General features: G+C 36.1%; 1 protein-coding gene across 2 annotated transcripts; it reads left to right on the plus strand.

Annotated features, from left to right (window-relative positions):
* The first annotated feature begins 1301 nt into the window (after positions 1 to 1301).
* Positions 1302 to 15805, plus strand: LOC101252877 (protein REBELOTE). Of its 2 annotated transcripts, XM_004239249.5 has the most exons (14): positions 1302 to 1423; positions 2405 to 2525; positions 3226 to 3283; positions 4745 to 4853; positions 4935 to 4986; positions 5120 to 5214; positions 8491 to 8556; positions 11085 to 11594; positions 12762 to 13064; positions 13158 to 13481; positions 13577 to 13783; positions 14639 to 14728; positions 14817 to 14914; positions 15472 to 15805. In XM_004239249.5, the coding sequence occupies exons 2-14, from the start codon at positions 2417 to 2419 to the stop codon at positions 15581 to 15583; spliced, it is 2133 nt and encodes a 710-aa protein (XP_004239297.2). In that variant the 5' UTR covers positions 1302 to 1423; positions 2405 to 2416; the 3' UTR covers positions 15584 to 15805. The 2 variants fall into 2 exon arrangements, with proteins under 2 accessions (XP_004239297.2, XP_010321098.2); XM_010322796.4 differs by lacking the exons at positions 1302 to 1423; positions 2405 to 2525; positions 3226 to 3283; ... (1 more) ...; positions 4935 to 4986; positions 5120 to 5214 and adding exons at positions 7451 to 7582; positions 7651 to 7848.
* Positions 15806 to 25923: the final 10118 nt, after the last annotated feature.

Consider the following 25923-nt stretch of genomic DNA (forward strand, 5'->3'; position numbering starts at 1 on the left):
TTAATATTTCGTGAGAAATTCATTCATTTGGAGTTCTTCAGTTATGTGATAATGATAAATAATCAAATTCATGTTGGAATATTGCTAATATTTTTTTAAAAACTTATTTTTTCTATTGTTTATAATGTATGGATATTATCAGAAAATAATTTATAAGTTCAATGCAATTATTGTTCACACAGGTAAATTACCTAATAATTATATAAACAATAAAAATTCAAAAATATTTGCATAGCATTTGTAGTAAGAAATTTCAACACACTATTATTTTTTAAAAAAGGCTTAAGTCATCAGCAGCCACTCAAAGTTGTCCGCATAATTCATTTAGACACCTCAACTAATCCTTGTGCCAATTGAACACTGTATTTGTTCAAAAGTCATTTCTATTAGACACAAAATGCTGACATGGCAAAAACGTGTAATTCACTTTCTTTGAGCGCGTTAATTTATTAAAAATAATATTTTTCCTTTTTTTTTTCTTAATTTATCCCCTAAGTTAATTTTAAAAAAATTAATTAACAAAAAAGAAGAAGGATAGTTGTCTTCTTCCCTCTTTCTATCATATTATTCTTTCACCATTTTTATCTCTTTTTTTTTTACACAAGCAAATCACACTCCCTCCACCTCTCTTTCTCGCACCCTCTTGTTCTTTCCTGCTTTTCTCTTTTTTCTTATATCGATTTTCGTCTCAAATATTTCGAAGAAGTTTCATTTACAATGATAAAAAAAATATGAATAGATTTTTTTTGGCAAAAGTCTGTTCATTTTTTTTAATTCTATAAATAATTTCTAATGTATAAAAGATGAAGACAATGAATGAAAATTTTAATGCTATCGAAATGAAAGAGATTGCATATTTAGCTTGAATAGACAACAATGGTGTGTCATTGTAGCTCCATTGAAGAGAAGAAAGAGATGGAGCGACACCAACTACATGGAAAATCAGAAATGAATTTCTGAAGAAGGAGAAAGAAAGTGGGGAGGGTGGAGGCTTTAATTAAAAATATTTTTTTTTTTTTTAAAATACTTTATGAATTAATTATATAGAAGTTTTTAAAAATTTAAATGTAATGTCACGTGTCATCATATTATTGGTAAAATTAATATGAATTCGCGTTTGAAATACACGCGTTTTATTTTTCAATTAATTGTCAATTTGTGTCAAATAGATATAAATTTTTTAAGATTTAAGTGTTCAATAGCTACATTCTTTAGTTGAGCTGTTTAAGTGAAATATGAGAACAACTTTAACCGGCTAGGGATGACTTTGGCCTTTTAAAAAATTAATAGTAACAATAAGTACATAGTCTTTTATATTCTAGTTAGGGTATTTTGTTTGCTCAAGTGTGCTATTGGTTAATACTGTGCTTCTCACCATTAACGTTTTACATCGCCTCCATCAAACTTGGCTGTGTGTTTTTATGTATGTATCTCCTTCATCTTTGTGCTTCTGCTTCTTGGTTTATTCTTGCCTTTTGCTGTTTTTTTTTGTGTATCTTTTTCGTATTTGAACTTTCCTTTTTCGAACTGAATTTGGGCCTGAAGTAGCTTTAGAGTTGAACCATCCTCGGATGGTTGTTAGTTTGAATACGTTATTTCCTAATATATTGGGTGTTGCATGAATAGATGTTAAGTTTTTGTCTCTTGGTAAGTGTTTATTTGAACTAAATTTGGACAAGGCGTTCAGTATTACTGTTAGATAATACTTTTTAAAAATAATGTTATGGTTAAACAACTAGAGATGTGGCGAACTAATGTGATGAGTTGTATGCATCTTTCATTTGAGATGTATGACTCTCATACTTAATCTTATAGTTCAAGAAGGGTTGAAAGAAATTGGTGCTTCTGTCAAATCTGTTAGGCAAGAGTCATGTTTGTTGCATCATCTCCTACGAAGACAGAAAATTTAAGGATTGTTGTGAACATGTAAAGATAGATTGTGATAAATCATTATCTTTGGATGTTATACTAGGTGGAATTTCATCTACTTAATGTTGGATTTAACACAAAACATTGAGAAGGCGTTTCATAGATTTGTTCTTCACTCATATTTGTGAAGATGGTAGTTTTGCGGGTCTAACTTAATGTGATGAATGAGTGAATATGAGGTGGGTTTTTACCTAGTAGGAACATTCTAATAGAAAACCTAGAAAGTGCAAATAAAAAAAGAAGATAACCTTATTAGCCACCTTACTCGGGTAGTTATTGCCCATAAACCTTTCAAACTCTACAAGACAATAAAACTAGTAGAAAGAGTCAACAAGCTGAACAAGAACGCGACCAGTACTTCATCAAGTCCTAACTGCATATTGAGATTGTCTTCATGTTTGTGTGTTTGTTAGCAGGATGTGAACAGTTATGACGTTCATTCAAATGCTTTGTTGATTTTCATTTTTTTTATCAGAGGATTAATTAGATGGGCAAGCTAGGGAAGAAAGCGAGGAAGTTTGCCAAGAAGAATCTTCCGTCAGTGCTTCGAGATCGCCGGAAGAAGAAAGCTTTATTCAAAAAGAGATATTCATCCAGTAAATATTTCTCTCTCCCTCTGTGTGTGTGTGTGTGTGTTCTTGAATGCCTTATTCATTAGTTTATCTTTAGTTTTTATTGCTGTATTTTTATTAGATTTAGGTTTTTATTTTGCAAGAAATGTCACAAGACCAAAATATGTGTAAGCAATTGTTATACAGGCTTAAATTGGGCACACTTCGAATGGTATATATTTACATCACAACTTTGTATTCGATAGATAGATGAGAAGTAATTGGGAAAGAAGAAGAACAGTGATGGGGTTGTTCAATCTGCTGCAATACAACTTGCTCTTATTTAATTGAAAGAGTTTCTTAAAGAATAATATTCTGATATTCCAAGTAAAGGATTTTTTCAAGTTTGCACAAGTACTCCAGAAATTTATATTCCTTTAAACTGAGCAGTGAGTGTAGAGGTGCTCTCAATTTGATAGCTCCAGTTCTTCTAGGGAACTCATGGTGTGCGAAAGGTTGTTAGGAAAGATTACACAAATGGTGAGAGTCGCCTGTTTTATCATTGGCTGTAACTTATTTGTATTTTATGTACTTACATCAAAAGCTTTACCAGATGGATCAACTTTGCTTCTCTGTTTTGACTTCCACGGACATCCTGCCACTATTTTAATTGTGCAAGTACATTTATTGATATTAGACATTCATATGAATATCTTTATGACCTTGAGTTCTTTAATTATTGTAGAAAATGTGCAGAGTAATGTTGAAGACCAAGCCAAAGTAATAGACCACTCTAATGAAAGGTGAATTTAGTTCATATTTTAAAGTTGGATACACACTGTTTTTTTCTAAGACTTGATATTTTTGTCCTCTTTTGCTGTTTCATCTTCTACTTGTGGCTTCATTTACTCTTACATTGAAAACTGATGCTAATCAGTTACCACATTTAGATTTGTAGTAAATGTTGGACTTGATTGTCCAATCTAGGTGAAACAGGGAGGGGATTGTTTTTCCTGCAATGGCATACAGTAAAAGAGCTGAGATCAACTGCTGTAAATCTATTTTTTCAGCTAGATAGGTCACATAGATTATAAAGACTAATACTTTCGATGATATAGTCTGATGTCATCAGGCTGAACACTCTTTACAGCAATTGATTTCATTGGACATCTCATTGCAATTGAACACCTTATGTTTTTGTAGACCGATCATTTGTACTAAAAGCTATTTGACTAGTAATCTTGTTAGGTAGTGACAATTTTCTCAACCTAAAAGATTTTAATTTCTCTTGGACGATGTGTCTAGTCAACATATTACTAGTTTTTTAGTTTTTTTTACTATGCTTAGGTTGCTGCATTCTCAGAGTTGGATTACTCATTTCTAGTGCCTACCTTTCCACAATAAGCTAAACGTCTTTTGCAGCGTAAGGTCCATGAAGCCTGAAGCTTGATGTTTCTTTTGGGAAGAACTCTTCATTTTCTTTTTCATTACTTTCCTTATCAGCATTCTGATTCAAATAAAGTTCTAGCAGTTCTTTGTTATTGGTGCTCTCTGTTGTTTTCTGGTTCCTCTCTCTGTAGTAGAAGCTACTATCCAAGACTTGCAAGGGATGTTTACATAAAGGAAAAGATGTTGATTTGGGGGACACACACAATGTTTCTTACATCAAACTGACAATCTCTCAAGATATGGAATTGTAAAATCTAAGTTTCTCGCAATGTGTTTCAACTTGTGGCTTTGCCTTTCTTCATTACTTCAATTTTTCAGCATTTGACCCCTTGATATCGTCAAAAAAGGTCTGTTCAACCCAGTGTTGTCAAAGAAAAAAAAGCTTTAGAAGTGCTTGAGGTCTATTGGGGATTTAAGCACAACCACAATGAAAGTATCAGTGTTAGTAAAAGAAGGTATTGTGAAGGAAAAGAAATAAAAATCTATCTATCGTGCAAGAAGCTAACAGATTCTTCATAATGTCTTGCTAAGCAATTAGTGTGTCTCTTTGCTGAGGTTGTCGAACAAATAGATCTCTTTGCTGTTTAAATTTGTTGTTTAAGATAGTTTTCTTGGGTAATAAGGCACACATCTTAGTGCCGTGCCTACGTTGAAGCACAACTTACATGAGGCAAAGCATCATCCCTGAGCTTTTCTGAGCTTCAGTGCATAAATGAGCTTTTAACAGCACTGTTTCATCCCTTGTATGCTGGAATTTTTGTTCCTGGTGTTTCTATCTTGTCACGTAAATCACATGTTTAGTCATAAATTTTCAGAAACACCGAAGTTGAAGCTTTTGAAGACTTGCCTCTTGAGGCACCATTCATGGAAAATGATTGTGATGGTGTTGTTGATTCTTCAGACAGTGATGGATATCTTTCGGAGGTCTCAATCTTCAATTAAGCAATCATCTGTACTTCAATGTCAACTTTTGCTTTATCTAAATGTCTTATGTCCATGTTTCAGGATATAAGCTATGAAAATGGAACAGAAAGTGAACCTGAAAAACTTTTAGAAGGTCCATCATCTGACTTACATGGGATTATCTTGGTCTTTAGTTCCTTATCTTAACATCCCTTCCATTTTTTACCTATTTCCAACTTTCCTCCTTTCAACAGCACAAATCCTCTGATTCATTAATGGATGTGCAGGTGACAAATGTACTAGTGAATTGATGATGCAGAACATAAAAATTCAAGAAAATCTTGCTGTACAAAAGAGAAAGCTAGAAAGGTTGAAGAGGAAGGTAGGTTGCTTTTGCTTATTAAATCTATTGTCTTTCAAGAGATCAAAAGATGAACCTTGTGGATTTACAGAAAAAGTTTTATGATATTGTACTATAGTGCTCAAAAGAATTTTCTGGGATGTGAAAGTAATTTATTTAGTGTAAAATATGTTACATCAATACTAAAATGATTGATATTAAGTTAAGTTGGTTTTGAGCTGTTGAAGAAAGTTATCTATTTAACATCAAATTGTTTTGGATGATGAAAAAGAAAAGTAGATGAACTTCCTTCTGATTGAGGAATAGAAAACACTTTTCCCGTCTCCTCTTGCTTGTAATTTGACTGTTATGGAAATTATTTGAAGTGACTAACCAGAGAGGACACTACAAGGGCTTTTGCCAATCTGAGATCTGTTAACACATCTTTTCTTTGATGGACAGCTGATGTTTGAGATTTTGTTGTGATGGCACTAAAGAGCAAAACTACAAGGGCTTTTGCCAATCTGACATCTAATCTTTTGATCTTTTCTTTGATAAGAAACTCATCTAGTTAGCGTATCTAAAGTAAATATGCCTCAAGTATCTTCTTTGGGATATGTGTTAATACGCAGTTGATGTAGCATCTTCTGTTCTAGAGTGGTTTATTCATTTGAATCTGCATTCCTTGATATCAACCCCAAGATATCATTTTATGTTTATCTGTAGTTTGTTTGGCATTTATTGGGATGCTTTTTTCAAAAGTATTTTTATGTTATTTTATGTTCGAATAGTATGCCAAACGATTGTAAATAGTATACTGAGCTTCAATTGATTGAATAATTCAGTCCTGTGGGGTACAATAGTTCCCTATGTTCATGGACTTGGCTACAAAATAGTTCTTATACTAATGTGTGTAAATATAGTGTATGGGTACATGCAGTGTGTTGCTAACATTTGGTGAAAGAAGAAATGACATCAGAAGAATGACCATCATCTGTATGTTGCTGTGGCTTGTCACATGATGTTTGCAGCTTTAGATAGCAAAGGAAAAAATTACAAAAAGTGGAACCAATCCAAGCAGCTGTATGTATACCCGGTGATTCAAAATTTCTATCTACCCGCAACAAGGTGAAAGGAAAAACAGTATAATCTTCCAGAATTTAAGTTTGATAAGATACGAAGATTTGATGGTAATGCTAGACTACCAAATCTTCTTCAGTTTAATAGGTATGCCAAGACAATGTAGTTAATGAAAAAAGGACATGGCTTGTGCAAATTATTCACAAAACAAAGAGCAGCAGGGCTTATCCAAATTGTTTGGTAGGGAAATTTTTGAATGGTTACAACGAAATTCCAACCTGCTTGGTGTTGGGAGCTCGGCACACTACAAAGTATCAAGTGGATCTAATAAACAAAGTGCATCGGTTTCACTTTTTATTTGAGCTTAACTCAAAAATGAAGGCTCAGATGATAAATATTGTATTTGGAGACACAAGAATGCAACTTTGGATTTGGATTTGTCGGCAAGTGGATTTTATTAGGGATTCCTTTTAAACTTTGGTCTGACACGATCTTTCAAGATTTTGGTTAGAAGTCTGGGTTTGGCTTAAAATAGAGGAAGAAACAAAGTTGAGGAATGATCTCATATGGAAAGAATTCGAGTTAAATGCCCTTTCAACTTAATTGTGATCAATAGTTCTTGATTCTGGGATTGGGATTTTGAAATCACTATATCGGTTGAGATAGCCATTATTAACACATATTAAAATGTATTTGACTGTAACAACTGAGAGATCACGAGTCCTTTTTGGAAAAAAGGAAGAGGGTGTATTTTACGAGGCAACATTTTGTATTACCGAATAAACAAAGGGCTCTAATGATACTTGGGAGGTTTCAAAAATTAAAATCTAAGGAGGGAAGCCAGATGACCAGAAAGGATGAAGATGCCCTTGTTTAATTAGTCATTAGCTCTCTCTTGTTTGGGCCTTCCGTTGAGAAACTTGATGCTACTATAAAGGAAAAAGGCCCATGTTGGTCCCCAAACCTTACATCTACTTCTTAGCGTGATAGAAAAGGCCAAGGCCCAAGTCAGGCTCAAACTACTTGAGTCATAACACCTACAATATGCAAATGACTCTCTAATAATTCTGTGATGCAGACAAAAATTAACTGAAATATTTAAAAGTCATCTTGATTCTGTTTGAAGCAATTTCTGGCCTTCACATTGGAAGATGAATGTCAAATCATTGTAGATAGTTGGCCTTGGAAACTAGTATAGAAGACTAGAAGCCCATTAAGAGTTTCATATTTACTTGGCTAGTCATACGGAAAGCCTGCCTTACCCAGGAGGCATTCAAAAAAAGGGGTATGCAGTTTTGTTCGAGGTGTTTTATGCGAGCAGAAAACAGAGGTAAATAACTGTCTCTTTCTACACTGTAAAGCAGCCTCAAATCTGTGAAATATGTTTGTGTATATTAGGGGTTAGCTGGGTGATGTCAAAGACAACCAGAGAGCTCCGTAGCAGCTCGACAGGATTTGGCAGCAGAGGGAGAAAGGAAGAATGGTGGAAGACTATACTAGCCTGTATATGGTGGACTCTATGGAAAGAAAGGAATGCTAGATGTTTTGACTTTTGAAGGACAAAAAGGAAGTTTCTAGAAGATCAAAATGAAATGCGTAAGTCTTGTTATTTTTGGTGTAAACAAGAATTGGTAGGGGAAATCATAGAAATAGTTGATTTTACAGGAAACTTGTAATTTTGTATATCCTTTTGAGGGTGTGCACATCACCCTGTTGGATGTATGTTTCCAATTCATCATCTCTTGGATAACGAATTTTTTGTGGATACAAAGTTACCCTTGTATCAAAAAGTATACAAGGGATAAGGTCTACTTACACCTCACCCTCCCCAGACCCCACTTGTGGGATCATATTGGGTATGTTGTTGTAGTTGGGTCAAGATGGATTTTGTAAATGACGTGGAAACCTTGTTATCGGTATAGATAGCTTACAATAGATGGTACAAGGCTTTTCTAGTATTTTTTTTGTAATATACCCCAGCACAAACTTTATGATATATCAATATTACTATTGTTTTCCCTGAAAAAGTACAAGTAGCTTCATTTTTTTTCCAAATATGTGCTTTGGAGGGCATTGTACATGTAGTCTGAGTTCCTTCTACTTGATTGCTGGCTGTACTCTGTTTCTTATATTTTTTGAAGGATAGAGCCATAGAGGTTGTGCACCACTTATTTGTTGATATAAAGGGTGAAATCTCTTACACATCTAAGTTGTTCATTGTCCTTTGAATTTTTTCAGGATCCAAGTTTCTCAAAGTTCTTAGAAAAGCACAAGGACATTGAAGCAATGCAAAATGGAGTAGTGGTAAGTAATTTTAAGATGTTTACCTTTAAACTGTTTTTTGCAAGTTTTATTGGTTGGTAGTGAATGTTGTCTTCCAACAGTGAAGTGTTCATGGTCTAGCTCATATTCCGGATCGAATCTGTTCATGTTGACCTCAGGGAGAAGCCTAAAAAATTGTGAAATTTACGGAAGAAAAGGAACTTTTTAGTGATATTTCAAAAATGTCTATGTTGTTCTCTACGCTCTACTTTCCTAACTTCCAATGAGCTAATAAAGGTTAATAATTTTTTTAGTGAAATAAAAGTTAATCTTATAGATATTCTTTGAGGATTGGTGCTATCAAGTATTGATTTTAGATTTGTTTTTACTATTTTGCTTTGGAATGGAAAGTCATAATTTCAGTTATAAAATGTTAAAAAGCTTGAACTCATCATATATAAAGCAAGGATCCACCTCGATTAACGTGTTTGTTAGAATGATGTTGATACAGTTACTTGATTGCTAATTTTTTAAAATGTCGAGATCGCTTATACAAAATCGTGCATATGCCCTTGACCTGCAGTTTAAGATGTTAATTTGAAGTGTTATGATTTTCCAAAAGTGTGGGCGATGGGAACTTCTGATTGCATTATGAAGAATATATTGAGAATTACTATTTGACTGGAGGCAAGTTTTAATGGTTTTGACAGCAATGCAAAAACATTATTTGAACGAAGAGATAATATTTGCTGCTTCTGAATGTCTTAGCAGTTCAAGATATAAGGGCTATAGAAAATGAAAGAAATTAGAATTTCATGTAGATACGGTGATAGAGATGATAAGAGGCAATTTAGGCTTCTTGTTTATCTATACAAAAGACCATCAGTTGGGATATATAGGGGTTGAGTGGTAAACAAAAGACATAGGTGATGGGGCTAAAAAGTTACTGACACGTAGATGGAGAACCAACACCTATTGTTTGACTTAAAACAGATTATTCGGGTCTTCATTTGGACTGGAGTATTTGGCGAAATAGGTTGATTGACTAAGCCTTTTTGCAGTAAGAAGAGAACAATGGATGAATTGTAATGTTTTTGGTACAAAAGGGATTAGGCCTTTTAAGGAGACTATTTGGGGCGTACATTCAGTTTCACTGCTGGATAGTTTCACTGTCATCCAACAAAACTGCGAGTCGTACTTCAACATTCATGGGAGTATATGGCCCCAACTAGAGGAATAGGAGGGAGCTTGCAGCTAGAGCTTTCAGTACTGAAATGCTATTGGATTAATTAGCCTTGAGAAACAGGAGGTGATTGTAATGTAAGAAGATGTGAAGAAGGAAGAAATGTACACGATAGATGATCCATGGTTATTAGGGACTTCTAAAGTCTTATTGAAGATTTAGAATTAGTTGACTTTCCTTCACATGGGGGTATATTTACTGGTGTCTAAGGGAATGATCCAAGAAGAACATCTTGACTAGATTGATTATTACTTACAGATGTGTGGGATGATAAGTTCAAGTTTATTAGTCCTACTTTAGATTGATGTGGTTTTTGAGGATTCTTATAACCCACGCCAACTAACTTGGTGTTGAGTAGTAACAATTGGTGTTATTGCTTTCATTATATACCATCTCAAAATTCATAATAAGTGTCTGTAAAATCTACCTTTGGTCCGCTTGCTTTAAAATGTTATGCAGTACCAACTTTAAACTTAATGCGTGCTTTGGATAAGCTTAGACCAATCAGAATAAAGAGAGTATTACAAAATATCTTTATCTTCTTTCTTCCCATGAAATCATGAACCCTCTTTGCCTAAACAAATTAATTGGATAATTTTGAACACTCAATATTCCGGGCATGCATGTCACATTGTCATCCATAATTAGTGGTGAAATTTTTTAGGTGGAACACATTGATAACCCCTTAAACTTGCAAGTAAATTTCATTTAGATGCTTGAATTACTTCTTGTTTCTATTTTGGGCTTGAACATGATAAAATGTTTCTATTAGGCATTCCTGGCTCAAATTAAGAAAATTTATGCTCGTATTGTCGTTTTCTTAAATGCCCATTATGTAGATAAGCTAACCACTTTAAAATGTCACCTCTTGTAATTATACACATCAGCCTCATAAGCTGTAAAACCTCACACCTGTTACAATTGAGGCTGATGTGTATGATTAAAGGCGATGTTATATTTTATGTGGTTATCTATGTAGTAGGCACTTAAGTATATGCACAATTATTGTTTATAATTTGAGCTGAAAGTTTCTAACAGGAACACTTTATCATATGTTCAGGTGTTCAATGGAACAAACCTTATTTTGCCCGTCTATATGTAATTTACTGTCAAGTTTGAGGGCTGTCAATGTATTTCGCCAAAATATCTGTTGGATATGCACTGTATTGCGGACGCATATTCTGGATAGCCTGGCCTTATATCTGTCTTCTTATATGTTTTGTCTTTCTACTAATAGGATTGCAAAATGGAAACCTCATGATTTCCTTTTAGAGCTAGTTATATAATTGTGTCTTGAGTATTTTCCTTCTGATTAACTTCGTGGCAGTTCTCAGATGAGGATGAGATGAGTAATCATGGAAGAGACTCGGCGACTGAAGACAACCAAGGTAAAGACGAGGGAAGAGTTTTGACAGTATCTGCCATTAGTTCTTGGTGTCGACTGATCAAAGAAGAGCACAAGGAGGAAGTATTTGTTTGTTTATTAAATGCTTATCGAGCTGCATGCCACTATGGTGCTGAATCCATTGGCCTAAGGTTTCAGAATGCTGAGACATTCTGCAGCTTAGTAATGTCTGTTCTTTCCGAAGCAGATAATATACTTCGGGGACTTTTGGGGCTATCATCCTTCAGTTACAAGAAAGAAGCAGTACTAGAACTGAAGGATACCCCACAATGGGTTAATGTGAAACCTCTCATCAAATCATACTTGAGAAGTACATTATCTCTGTTGGATCAGGTTACTGATTCAGAAATTCTGGCTTTCGCTTTGACTCGGCTCAGGGATTCTTTACCATTCTTTGATGCTTTTCCATATCTCTTGCAGAGGCTTATTAAGGTACGTTATCTTTAGCACGTGATTTGTGTGAAGAGTCTTCTACATCACATGCGATTTGATGGCATCTTATGCATATGCATGCCAGATTGACTATTAAAATTGTTGAAGCATTTTTTTTAAATTAAAAATTGATCTAATCAGTGTATGCATTACTTGAGTTCATACACTTGCTGATAAGCTACTAAGTAGTACTAGTGGAATTGCTAGTTTTGCTGTATTATTTTATTATAAACTTTTTTTTTTGCTTCTGTTTATCCCATATATGATGTATGCTTTTGTGAATCAGATAAACAATATGTTTAGCTGTAATTTTCATGCATATACTTTTACCTCTTAGTGAATTCCTATAATATGTCATGTGATAGTTGTTGCCCTAGCTGAACATTGAACTGATATAAGTTGTATATTCTTGAAATGCGTATTTTTGATATTCACCTGCATTGCATTTTATTGAGCATAGCTCCAATGTTGACAATTGATGCGAAACGTAACATGGTCGTATGTAATAAGATCAACCTAAGTAGGTTGCGGTCGAATCCACCAGGAATATAGAGAACTTTCAGAGATTACTATTTCATGAATCTCAATTCTACCATTGCGGTTTCTAGAGAGTTTCGTATGTAATTATTTTACTACTAAAGTCGTACCTCATAGAACTATTCCCCACATTAAAAAATCATATGATTTGCAATTTCAAGTTATGTTAACTGTTAAATTAGGTCTTAGACCTAACTCACACCCCAAAAACTTAGCTCAAAGAGAGAAGGATTGCCCAAGCCTTATAAGGAGTCCATCCCATCTCATTAACCACCGATGTGAGACTTTTGTCATTCTTTAACACCCCACCTCACGCCCAGTGCTTAGCATCTGATGCGTGGGCAATTTTGATTTTTGGGATCCCATCATCGGGTGAGATGAGCCCTGCTCTGATACCATGATAAATAAGGTCTTAGGCCCAACTCACAGCCCAAAAGTTTGCTCAAAGGGAGGAGGATTGTCCAAGTCTTATAAGGAGTTCACCCATCTCATTATTCACTAACTTGGGACTTTTGTCATTCTTTAACATTAACATTGTGAATCTTCCCTGATCTGTGATGCTAATACTACCTTTATGTAGCTGAATATATGGTGATCCCTTTATTCATCTTGACCTTTATGTTGAAACAGACGACAATACATTTGTGGGCTACAGGTGGTGGGATGCTATCATCATCATCTTTTTCGATATTACTGGATGTGGCCTCTCTATTTACAACTGATTGGTTTGACAATTGCTTAGCAAAAGCTTTTGTGGCTTATCTTGCTCAGTCGAGAGCTACGGATATTGTCAATAACAAGCATTTGCAGTTCTTAAGAAATTCCTTAGTTGACTTATGCTCCCTAGATGTTCAAAAATCATTGTCTAAAGCCACCGTGTCTGTCCGTCAGCTTGCAAAAGTATTACAGTGGGGTTTGCGTACAAAGAAAAAGGTATCTAAAATTGCCCTGTGATTTTAACGATTAAGTTTGAATATGTTTGCTAAAAGTAGCTTATTGACTAATTTTAATCATCCTGTGGTGCAGGAAGCTCTTCAAAGGATCTGCAGTTGGGAGTATGCCAATTGTATAAATCTCTGGGTTGGTTTTATAGCACGCAATGTACGGGATTATGATCTTCAGGCCTTTTTCTTCACTATGGTTCAACTTATAAATGGAGTGGTGCGCCTGTTTCCTGGACCGAGATATTTCCCTTTAAGACTCAATTGCATTCAATGGCTTAATGATCTGTCTAATTCTACTGGAGTTTTCATCCCTATTGCTTCATTTGTATTGGATGTTTTGGAATATAAAACAGTCGGAGAGCGTGGAAAACCTGGACCTGCTCTCTTCTTTCAGTCTGTTCTAAAGGTTGGTTGATGTTAGGATTAACTTGACAATCTTGCAAATGAATTTTCTCTATGTATTTCTGTCACCATTTAAAATTGCAAATGAACATACTGCAGTTGCCAAAGAGTTGCTTGAAGTCTCAGACATTCCAAGATGAATGCATTACATCTGCAATTGAACAACTATCATCACACTTTTTACAATGGAGCTACCACATTTCTTTCCCTGATCTAGCAACTGTTCCACTCATCCGTCTGAAAAAGTTTAATGAGTCAAAGACAAAAGAAAGTCAATGTCGTGTGGTAAAACATTTGATTGAGCAGGTACACAACCTAGTATAGCCATTTCCATTTAAAAACATGCATGTGGATGCCGTAATTGTTAAATTAAAAATATGCTGGAGATGCAGCTTTAAACAGGATTTGCACCAAGTACCCAGCTGAAGGTCAATTATGTGTCGGAATTAATGAAAGCTCAAAGGCATCTCATGCAACCATCTTACTCTCATTTTACAGCACTTGTTTGAGATGACACATATTCAACATTTGCTTGACAGGGTTCCTTTGGTTCAAAAGTAGATTAAAATAATGAGTGTTGGACTATCGGTGCAAGTATAGAGGAGGATAGCTTTGTGTTGTCCTTTACATAAGTATGAAAATAGAATATTCTTAGTTAATGTGCACGCGATCATTCTCATGTATTAAATTGTTAGGACTTGAAGTACATGGGAGATGATGATTTGGAAATCATAGAGTTCCTTTCCTTTGTCTGATAATTTAGTTTGTGTATTACATAGTGGAATGTTTCTTTTCATTATCTGGGATTGGACAAAGTTGTGCTTGTGCCTTGTGGCTAGGAAGGAAAAGATAAGCTTAGACAGATGCCAATTCAGTTTACTTTGTGGATACCTTTTGTTCCTGTTTCTATTTAATATTCATGTGTTCAGAAGCAGTTTATATCCTAACGTCTCTCTCTTCCTCACATTCCACCCCTTCTGTCATTGAGGCTTCTTTTAGTTTTCCTAGTTAGGATGGGCAAGGTATACTGGCTAAATAGTCGACACCGGTAAATAAGACAAGACCAAGATCCAAGCTATCAAATTTCTCAATAATATCTTTTCTTCTTACCATCAGTTGCTTTTCTTGTCTCGTTCTGAGCGCTTTCTTTTGCCTCTGCAGGTGGAGAAAAATGTTGATTCTGTGCAAAAGAAAAGAAATGAGGTTGCCTTTTCACCAAATGATCATCAATCTGTTGAAACATTCCTTCAGGTAGCACATTTCTTATCAACTAGAAACAGATATCTTTCATACTGGAGAAATATAATTTATTTAATTTAAATATATGTTCTACCTGCAGTTTGAGAAGTCCAGTCTCAGTTCTCCATTTACTCAGTACTGCAGAAGTGTACTTGACAAGGCTGATCTGAGGGGCTCACATAAGAACGAAAAGATTAGGTACTGTGATACTGCTGCAGTTTGGTTTAATTTCTTTTAGTAGTCTAATGTCTGGGTGATTTTTGCGGTTTATTTACTGTGAGGACTGGTAATAATGCTGTGGAACAACGGATGGCTACAGGGTATGGTTCATAGTTAATGCCTCCCTCTCCCTGGGTCATGTGGGTGAGATATTCTGTCCGGGGTTCCTCTGGACCTTTTCCATGGAGTCCCATTATACATATCTGTCATTAACATTGCCAGTTTATGTGGTGTGTGTGGGGGGGAGGGGTATAATTTATGAGCTGAACGAGTCACCGACCATGTCTTGTTATCAGTCATCCTCTGAACATTTTGTTCAAGCAGCCAGATGCAATGTTCCAGACATAGCAGCAGTGTTGAGTGTTATCTGGACTCAAGTTGCAATTATTATTGTGATGTTGGTAGTTATGGTTTAGATTGTGCTCATGGTAACTTTTTGTTTCAACTTCAAACATCAATGTGTTTTAGTTTTACATCAAGCTAAGAATGTTTGCAGTGCTACTTGTGTCTTACTAATTGTGTAAATTCTACTGCAGTTTGCCAACACGAGATAAATCAAAGCGTAAAAGAGATGACAGTTCGATTAACGTTTTTGGCCACAAGGATGTGGATACTGTTAATGGATCAAAGAAGCGGGTCAAAAGATGAGCTCCGAAAGCATAATTGTCGTACCATTTTTTTGTTTGCTATAGGTTTTGATAATTTTCTGATTGGCCTTACCAGTTTGGAAATTTTGAGCTGGGTAAACATGTGATAATTCTTTAGGTTGGTAAAAATTCAATCTTCTTGTTGCTTATTTTTCAAAACAGAAAATAGAAAAATGATTTTGTTCCTATTGAGGTCCTTGAATTGATGATTAGTTTATTTTTATTTTTCATGTGTCTTTCCAAGTTAAATCAAATTGGAAAAAGTATACACTATACACCCTAAACCGAAATTATTTTTTTCTTTTCCTTCTGTTATTTTTTTGTTTTTGGCTCGCCCTTGTTTAATTATTTTGTAGTTGTCAAACTAAATACATTATCTATTATATACATTTTTGTACTTTTTAAAATACAAATCCCAAAATACAAGTGCGAAGGTTCAACAATTCCTTTTCCATATTTGTTATTTTGAATTTGATATATGTATATGTATATATATATATGCAATGTTGTAAAATAGAATTAATGACTAAACTTAAGTTTTTTAGTAAATAATTCTAATTGAAAGACCATGGGACAAGTGCTTTTAAATGATGAATATGGATTGTCATAGAGTTATTGATATTTTGAGATCAAAATGATTAATATAAATACATTTTTTTTAACAAATCAAACCAACAAAATAGAAAAAAAATATTAATGCAAAAAATATCAACAATAGTCTTTTTCCTTTTGAACATAAATGGACACTATTTAAGTATAATTTTTCTCTTAAATATTCATAGTTGAAATTTAGTATGTGCATGACACTATCATAAATATTTTCAATATTTTATTTTTATAGGTAATATATGTTTTACAAAAATATGATTACTCAATTAATATTAAAAAAAGCTATCATAGAGTGGTAAAATTAATAATAATAAAAAGTGTACTTGTTTGTTGTAACAAATGATGTTAACTAAAGATTTGAGTGTATGTGAAATATTTAGCTTCTTTGTTTATATATCTATATGCATAGAGTATGAACTCCAACATTAATGTAAAATTACGTAAATACCTCTCGATTTAAAACAAAATCTAATTAAAAACCAACACCTTGATGGCGCTAGCTAGACACTCACTTTGCAAAAATCGTGACTTTCAACTAGGAGATTCTGAACAGACGGAACTAATGACTTTTATGTCTTTAAAATCATCAAGCATAAAACAGAATCTACATGTGATAAGTGTAGCTTATTAGTCAAGCCTTCTAGGCTGTTCCATTCAATATACCTTAAATGCATGTGCAGCATTTCCATTCCACCCATATTGTTGCCTTACCGTACCGTTTAAGAGTAGTATGTTCCATTCCACCTTTTTAATCCTCTTGTTTCTTTTTTTACATATTCTCGCTCAAATCTATTGTACTATTTACTTTATCAGTCAATCTTGCACCCCCAAAGTCCATCAAACTTTTTTATGTTTTACTTACTCTGTTTTTAGAGTACTGACCTAAAATGATAACCATTACCAAGGAAAACAATTAAGAGGTCGAAATTTATTTGGTATTATGACTTGATTGTCCACTGCACAACTATCTCCTAGGTATATTATATGTGGCCAAATTCTTTACAACGGAAAAAGTAACAGATACAAATAGCCTTAGATGTTTGCTGCTATAGTAAATAAGGTAATAACAAGTGATCTGTAACAGCCAAAATGGTTTGTGATTTTGGAATTGAATGTCCATGTATTCCCATAACTCTACTGTTAGTGGAAAAAGCTTCTACAAACTACGGTAAGATACCTTGGAATATGGAAAATGGAACATGAACTGCATCAATGCAGACATAGCTTGTTTTGTTGGGAAAACGCGGACAAGCACAAAATTATATATGGTAAAAGTAATGGAAATAAAATGAGAAAATAACGACACCAAGAATTTTACGTGGAAACCCTTCTGAATAAGGGAAAAAACCACGGGCCAAGAGGAGCAACTAATATTACTATAGTAAGGAATTTTACACTGTGTAGTCACGAATACAACACTCAAAGTGACTACTACACACTCAAAAGGAACAACACTCTTTTGGTTTCCGTCTTACTAAAATATCGCTCACACTCTATTTTTCTTCACAGACTATTTTCTTATATAGTCTATGGAATACCTCACTTTGCTCTCAAAATGGTTTTTCTCTCTAACTTGGTGAGTTCTACAAATGAGCAAGAATGCTCTATTTATAGAAAGATAAAACCATGCTTATGTCACTAATGACATATGTAAACATAGCAAAGTCAAGAATGGTTGCAAATCTTACCAATTTGCCAACTACCAAATCTTTTCTTTTCAACTCCAATTACTATTCCTTTTTAACAATTGCTTGTACCAATTGAATAGCTAAAGTTGACTAAAACCATGGGATGGATTCAACAAATCTCCTCCTCCAGTCCCATTTACTGGAAGAAGGTATCTTCAACTTCTTTAGAGAGAGTTCATACCCACAAGTTCTTTGCATAACTCGAACTTGTCTTTCGGTATCATCTTGGTCAGCATATTTGAAGGATTTTCACTTGTGTGAATATTTTTGACGTGAAATGATGCATTCTCCACTTTCTCACGAATCCAATGATATCTGACGTCAATGTGTTTTGTTCTTGCATGGTACATGGAGTTCTTGCTCAAGTCTATTGCACTCTGGTTGTCACAATAGACAATATACTCCATCTGATTCAAACCAAGCTCTTGAAGAAATCGCTTTAGCCATATCATCTCCTTGCCGGCTTCAGTAGCCGCAATATACTCAGCTTCAGTTGTAGATAGTGCAACACACTTCTGCAACTTTGACTGCCATGATATAGCTCCCCCTGAAAAAGTAAACAAATATCCAGTAGTGGATTTTCTGTTATCAAGGTCACCTGCCATATCAGAATCTGTATAGCCTTTCAAGATTGGATTTGATGCTCCAAAACACAAGCATTCATCTGAGCTTCCTCTAAGATACCTGAGTATCCATTTCACAGCTTCCCAATGCTCTTTTCTCGGATTTTCGAGAAATCTACTGACAACACCAACTGCGTGAGCAATATCAGGTCTAGTTCACACCATTGCATACATTAGACTTCCGACGACGGAGGAATATGGAACTTTGGCCATGTTCTCTTTTTCCTCCCTAGCTGTAGGACACATCTTCTTGCTCAACTTCATATGACCAGCAAGAGGTATACTCACAGGCTTCGCATTCTTCATGCAATGTACTTCTTCTGGGATAAATAAATCTTCTTTTTATCTCTAAGACGAGTAATTCTCATGCCCAAAATTTGCTTGGCATGACCCAAGTCTTTCATAGAAAAAGACTTACACAACTCTTTCTTTATCTCGTCAATCTTGGAAGTATTCTTGCCCACAATCAACATATCATCCACATACAACAAAAGGATGATAAAATCATTGTCAGAAAATTTTTGTACAAATACGCAATGATCTGAAGAAGTCTTCTTATAGCCTTGCTCCCCCATAACAGATTCAAACTTTTTGTACCACTGTCTGGGAGCTTGTTTGAGGCCATAGAGACTCTTTTTGAGTTTGCATACAAAATTTTCTTTACCATCTACTTTGAAGCCCTCAGGTTGTTCCATATAAATCTCTTCTTCTAGGTCACCGTGAAGGAAAGTCGTCTTCACATCCATCTGCTCAATCTCTAAATTAAGACTAGCAGCTAAACCTAGAACTGTGCGAATCGAGGACATTTTCACAACAGGAGAAAATATTTCGTCAAAGTCAATACCTTTCCTTTGACTGAATCCCTTAACAACCAATCTAGCTTTGTACCTGGGCTTCAAGTTGTGTTCTTCAACTTTAACTTTGAACACCCACTTGTTCTTCAAAGCTCTCATGCCCTTGGGCAATTTTACCAACTCATAAGTGTGGTTCTCATGCAAAGACTTCATCTCGTCTTGCATGAATTCAATCCATTGATTCTTGTGCTCATCTTCCATGGCCTCCTCATAACATTCAGGTTCTCCCCCGTCAGTGAGTAACACATACTCATTGGGTGAATAACGGGAGGAAGGAAACCGCTGTCTTGTGGACCTCCGAAGCGGAATATTTGATTCGTCCACAACTTCATGAGCAACAGGATCATCAATAACAATATCATTGTTATTATCAACATCAACATGTTGATTCGATACATGATTCTGGGCGTCACCATGATTATCAAACCCAATAACGTCATGCACACTTGTGTGAGGAACTTCATCATGATGGACTATACCATCAAAATTTGAAGATTCTACCTTCTCCGCTTTGTCAATATCTTCAATTGTTTGATTCTCCATGAAAATAATATCACGGCTTCTCACAAGTTTCTTTTCAATTGGATCATATAGCCTGTAACCAAATTCATCTAGGCCATATCCAATGAAGATGCATTGCCTTGTTTTGGCATCTAATTTTGACCTCTCATCTTTCGGCACATGTACAAAAGCTTTGCAACCAAATACTCTCAAATGGTCATAGGAAACATCCTTTCCATACCAAACACTATTTGGTACATCACTTTGCAAAGTAACAGCAGGAGATAGATTAATAACATGTGCAGCGGTCAATAAAGCCTCACCCCAAAATGAGTTTGGCAACTTTGCTTCAGAAAGCAAACATCTAACTCTTTCCATCAAGGTCCTGTTCATTCTCTCAGCCAAACCATTAAGCTGAGGAGTCTTGGGAGGAGTCTTCTGGTGTCTAATACCTTGATGCTTGCAGTATTCGTCAAATGGTCCACAATATTCACCACTATTATCAGTACGAATACATTTCAATTTCTTTCCGGTTTCTCTTTCAACTGAAGCCTGAAACTGCTTAAAGACACCTAACACTTGGTCTTTAGTCTTCAAGACATAGACCCAAAGTTTTCTCGAGCAATCATCAATGAAAGTGACAAAGTAAAGTGCACCACCCAATGTCTTTGTCTTCATTGGACCACATAAATCAGAGTGCACTAACTCAAGCAACTCTGTCTTTCTCGAAGGAGGGTAGGACTTAAAGGAAACTCTATTTTGTTTACCAGCCAAGCAGTGCTCACAATTTTCTAATTTAGCACTTTGGAAATTTGACAATAATTTCTTCTTGGCTAGAACATTAAGTCCTTTCTCGCTAATGTGGCTAAGCCTCTTGTGCCATAATGTTGAAGAGCTATCACTCTCAACCGCATTCACCATTTCAACACAAGCAGAGGCCGTAGTCCAGTATAGACCACGACGTTTGTTACCACGAGCCATAACCAAGGAACCCTTAATGAGCTTCTATTTTCTATCACCGTTGGTACTAACATATCCTTCATCATCTAAAACACCAACAGAAATTAGGTGCAGACGAACATCAGGAGCATGTTTCACATTGTTCAAAACTAGTTTAGTTCCAATACTAGTTTCCAAACAAATTGTACCAATACCAACCACCCTAGAAACAGCCTCATTACCCATACTCAAGGTTCCAAAATCACCAGGAGTGTAGGAAGAGAAAAAATCCTTTCTTGATGTCACATGAGATGCGGCACCAGTGTCCACAACCCAGCTTGACTCATCACAAGCAATATTTATCGGTGGCTAGGCAATTTTCATTGCCATCTTGTTTAGTTTCCTCTTTGTTATTGTTCTCCCTCTTCAACTTCCTGCAGAACTTCTTTGTGTGCCCTTTTATGCCACAATGATAGCACTCAATATCCTTAAGTCTGCCTTTGGATTTTCTCCTATTTTGTTCTCTATGCTGAGAACCACGAGTTTTATTTCTCCCCCTGGGGCCAGTTATTAGGATATCCGATGAAGAGGAACCTTGAGTTTTTCTTCTCATCTCTTCGTTCAAGGCACTACTCTTGGCGGAATCCATAGAGATCACACCATCCGGAGCAGAATTTGACAATGACGTTCTAAATGTTTCCCAAGAATCTGGTAGGGAACCAAGTAGAAGCAAGCCTTGAATTTCTTCAACAAATTTGATGCCCATAGCAGATAATAGGTACATAATCCCCTGAAAGTTATTCAGATGGTCTGTCATTGGGGAACCATCATGATACTTAAAACTCAACATCTGCTTTATTAAGAACATTTTGTTGTTGCCAGTCTTTCGAGCATACAAACTTTCAAGATGCTCCCATAGGGTTCGAACATGTGTTTCCCCAGAAATATGGTTCAACACATTATCGTCGACCCATTGCCTAATGAATCCATAAACCTGTCTATGCAACAAATTCCACTCTTCATCAGTTATATTATCAGGCTTTACAGTGGTAAATACTGGTTTACAAAAATTCTTGACATAAAGCAGATCTTCTATTTTTCCCTTCCAAATGGCATAATTAACACCATTCAAAGTAACCATTCTACTTGTGTTGGCTTCCATTGTTTTTCCCAAAAAATATAGTTATCGCAAATCAAAGTAAAACTTTTCTGATGTGGAAGTTCAGACTGTGCTGTAACCACAGAGCATACTCATATAAAACCTTGGCTCTGATATCAGTTTGTTGGGAAAACGCGGACAAGCACAAAAGTATATATGGTAAAAGTAATGGAAATAAAACGAGAAAATAACGACACCAAGAATTTTACGTGGAAACCCTTCTGAATAAGGGAAAAAACCACGGGCCAAGAGGAGCAACTGATATTACTATACTAAGGAATTTTACACTGTGTAGTCACGAATACAACACTCAAAGTGACTACTACACACTCAAAAGGAACAACACTCTTTTGGTTTCCGTCTTACTAAAATATCGCTCACACTCTATTTTTCTTCACAGACTATTTTCTTATATAGTCTATGGAATACCTCACTTTGCTCTCAAAATGGTTTTTCTCTCTAACTTGGTGTGTTCTACAAATGAGCAAGAATGCTCTATTTATAGAAAGATAAAACCATGATTATGTCACTAATGACATATGTAAACATAGAAAAGTCAAGAATGGTTGCAAATCTTACCAATTTGCCAACTACCAAATCTTTTCTTTTCAACTCCAATTACTATTCCTTTTTAACAATTGCTTGTACCAATTGAATAGCTAAAGTTGACTCAAACAATGGGATGGATTCAACATGTTTGAGACTAAGGTGTAGTTGTTATTGGTGTTTACATTAGCATAATCTATATGAACTATTGGAAGAGTTTAACAATATGAATATGTTGATCTGATATTCTGCTAACTTATTTAGTTCATCTTTTCAACTACCCACAAATTCAAGAAATGCATAAAAAAAAATAAAAAAAACTTTCTTTTTTCCACCAATATGTGCATATTCATTTGTTCCTTATTGCTCATAGTAAAATCAACAAATAATGCTATCTGTACGTAGTACACCTGTCACGACCCAAAACGAGCCGCGAGTGGCACCAACACTTATCCTACTATGTGAGCGAACCAACAGATCTAAACCCCAACATTTCAACCATAATAAACATAATATAACGTGGAAGACTTAAAACTCAATACTGAACATCGATTAAATAACTTCTAAAACTCAATACTTATTATTATCCCCAAAATCTGGAAGTCATCACCACAAGAACATTCTATCCTCAAATTACTAAATCTAAGAGTATCTAGGAAGCTAAAATAAGTAAACAGATGGTCCATGTACGAAATTTAAGGACATCAAGACATGAATGAGAGAGAATCCAGTCCGAGCTAGGAACAATAGCTCACCCTGAAATCTGAAGTGATGAAGACTGGCTAGAGTTGAGGACGAGTTGAAGTCGATGGCACGTTTGCTGCACTCCACAAATAACAAAGAAGAAAATTACAAGTAGGGGTCAGTACAAGGCACAAGTACTGAGTAGGTATCATCGGCCAACTCAAAATAGAAAGCAATATATATCAGATAATAACATAAAATCGACTACCATACTCAACTGGTGACAACAACAAGTACCATAAACATTGGCCACAACCCAAGCACATCTATGAGGACTCAAGCCTCCACACCATACTCATTTGGGAAATAGGTTCTTTTAATTTGAGTATATTAACGTTATTCAAGATTCATTCTCTTTATCATCCTGGTGTCGGAACGTGACACTCCGATCCCCTAATTCCATACAGTTTGTCATAAATAGTCCAAAACGCCCCTTAACAACTTTAGCTGAAATCCGACCCAGGTGGAATTACGCCACTCGTGACGGCCCGTCTTGCCTGCGACGGTCCGTCCTGCAGGGTCGTCACAGAGTTCAGAGAGTCAAAACAGTAAGGGGTCTTGTGACGGTCCATCGTGCCTATGACGGTCCATGCTGCAGTTCCATTGCGAAGTTCAGAGAGTTGATCCCCGTACCCAATTTATCAGAGTTTAAGTGTTTTGGGACGGAGACCCTCGATGATCCGTCGTGACCACGATGGTCCGTCGTGTGGTCTGTCGACAAAATCAGTTTTTTTCAAAACTAAACTTTACTGCTGGAAACGACTAAACAGGTCGTTACAATAGATACCAATTTACCCATCGTTCGTCCTCGAACGATCACAGGAAGAAAAATAAGGGCGAGAAAGAGTACCTGAGCCTGTAAAGAGATGTGGATATTTTTCTTGCATATCAGCCTCCTTGTCCCAGGTGGACGCTTCAACTGGCCGATTCTTCCATTGAACTTTAATGGATGCAATCTCTCTTGACCTCAACTTGCGGACTTCTCTATCTAAAATAGCAACAGGCTCCTCCTCATAAGACAAATTCTCATCAAGAAGAACTGAATCCCAACGAATGATGTAGTTTCCATCCCCATGGTATCTTTTCAACATAGACACATGAAATATCGGGTGCACTCCTGACAGTCCTGGGGGCAAGGATAATTCATAAGCTACCTCCCCCACGCTCTTCAGAACTTCAAATGGACCAATATACCTCGGACTAAGCTTACCTCGCTTACCAAACCGCATCACCCCTTTAATGGGCGAAACCTTCAGCAAAACTTGCTCACCCCCCATAAACTCCAAGTCTCTAACCTTTCGATCTGTATATTCTTTCTGTCTACTTTAAGCCGCTAAAAGCTTTTCTTGAATGCAATTCACTTTATTTAACGATTCCCTCAGAAGGTCAGTACCCCAAGGTCTAACCTCAAATGCATCAAACCACCCAATGGGAGACCTACATCTTCTCCCATACAGTGCCTCAAATGGAGCCATATCAATACTTGCGTGATAACTATTGTTGTATGAGAACTCTGCTAAGGGTAAGAAGTTATCCGAATGACCACCAAACTCTATCACACATGCACGAAGCATATCCTCCAAAACCTGAATCGTTCGCTCAGACTGACCATCGGTCTGAGGGTGAAATGCTGTACTAAGATCCAACCTAGTACCTAACTCGGCATGCAATGTTCTCCAAAACTTAGAAGTAAACTGCGTACCTCTATCTGATATGATGGAAAGTGGAACTCCGTTCAATCGAACAACTTCTGAGATATAGAGTCTGGCTAACTTCTCTGCATTGTAGGTCACCTTAACCGGAATGAAGTGAGCAGACTTAGTTAACCTATCAACAATTACCCAAATAGAGTCATACTTACCCATTGTCTTTGGAAGACCAACCACGAAGTCCATTGCAATTCTCTCCCACTTCCATTCAGGAATGGGCATTCTCTGAAGTGTCCCTCCAGGCCTCTGGTGTTCATACTTTACCTGCTGACAATTCGGGCATTGAGCAACAAAATCAACAATGTCACGCTTCATCCTACTCCACCAAAAATGTTGCTTTAGGTCACGATACATCTTGGTTGCACCAGGATGTATAGAATACCTTGAACTATGAGCCTCTGTAAGAATAGTGTGAATCAAATCATCGATGCGGGGTACACATGCCCTTCCCTTAATTCTCAAAACACCTTCCTCATAGATTTTTTTTCTTTAGCCTCTCCTCGCAATACCTTATCTCGAATCCGGATCAGTTTCTCATCAGTAAACTGCTTTCCCTTAATCTTGTCAAGAAAGGAAGATCTTGCCTCGACACAGGCCAGAAATCCTCCCTTCTCTAGTACTTCCAACCTCATAAAGTCATTAGCCAGAGTCTGAACCTCTCTAGCCAATGGGCGTCTAGAAACCTGCAAGTGAGCTAGACTTCCCATGCTCCCTGCCTTTCGATGCCACAACATTAGCTTTTCCCGGATGATACAAGATAGTGATATCATAGTGCTTCAGTAGTTCCATCCACCTCCTCTGTCTTAAATTCAAATCTTTCTGAGTAAAGACATACTGTAAACTACGATGATCCGCATAGACTTCACACTTAACCCCATATAGATAATGTCTCCATTGCTTTAATGCAAACACTACTGCAGCCAACTCCAAATCGTGGGTCGGATAATTACGTTCATGCACCTTTTATTG

Source organism: Solanum lycopersicum, chromosome 5 (genome assembly GCF_036512215.1).
Source record: "Solanum lycopersicum chromosome 5, SLM_r2.1".
Classification (NCBI taxonomy): domain Eukaryota; kingdom Viridiplantae; phylum Streptophyta; class Magnoliopsida; order Solanales; family Solanaceae; genus Solanum; species Solanum lycopersicum.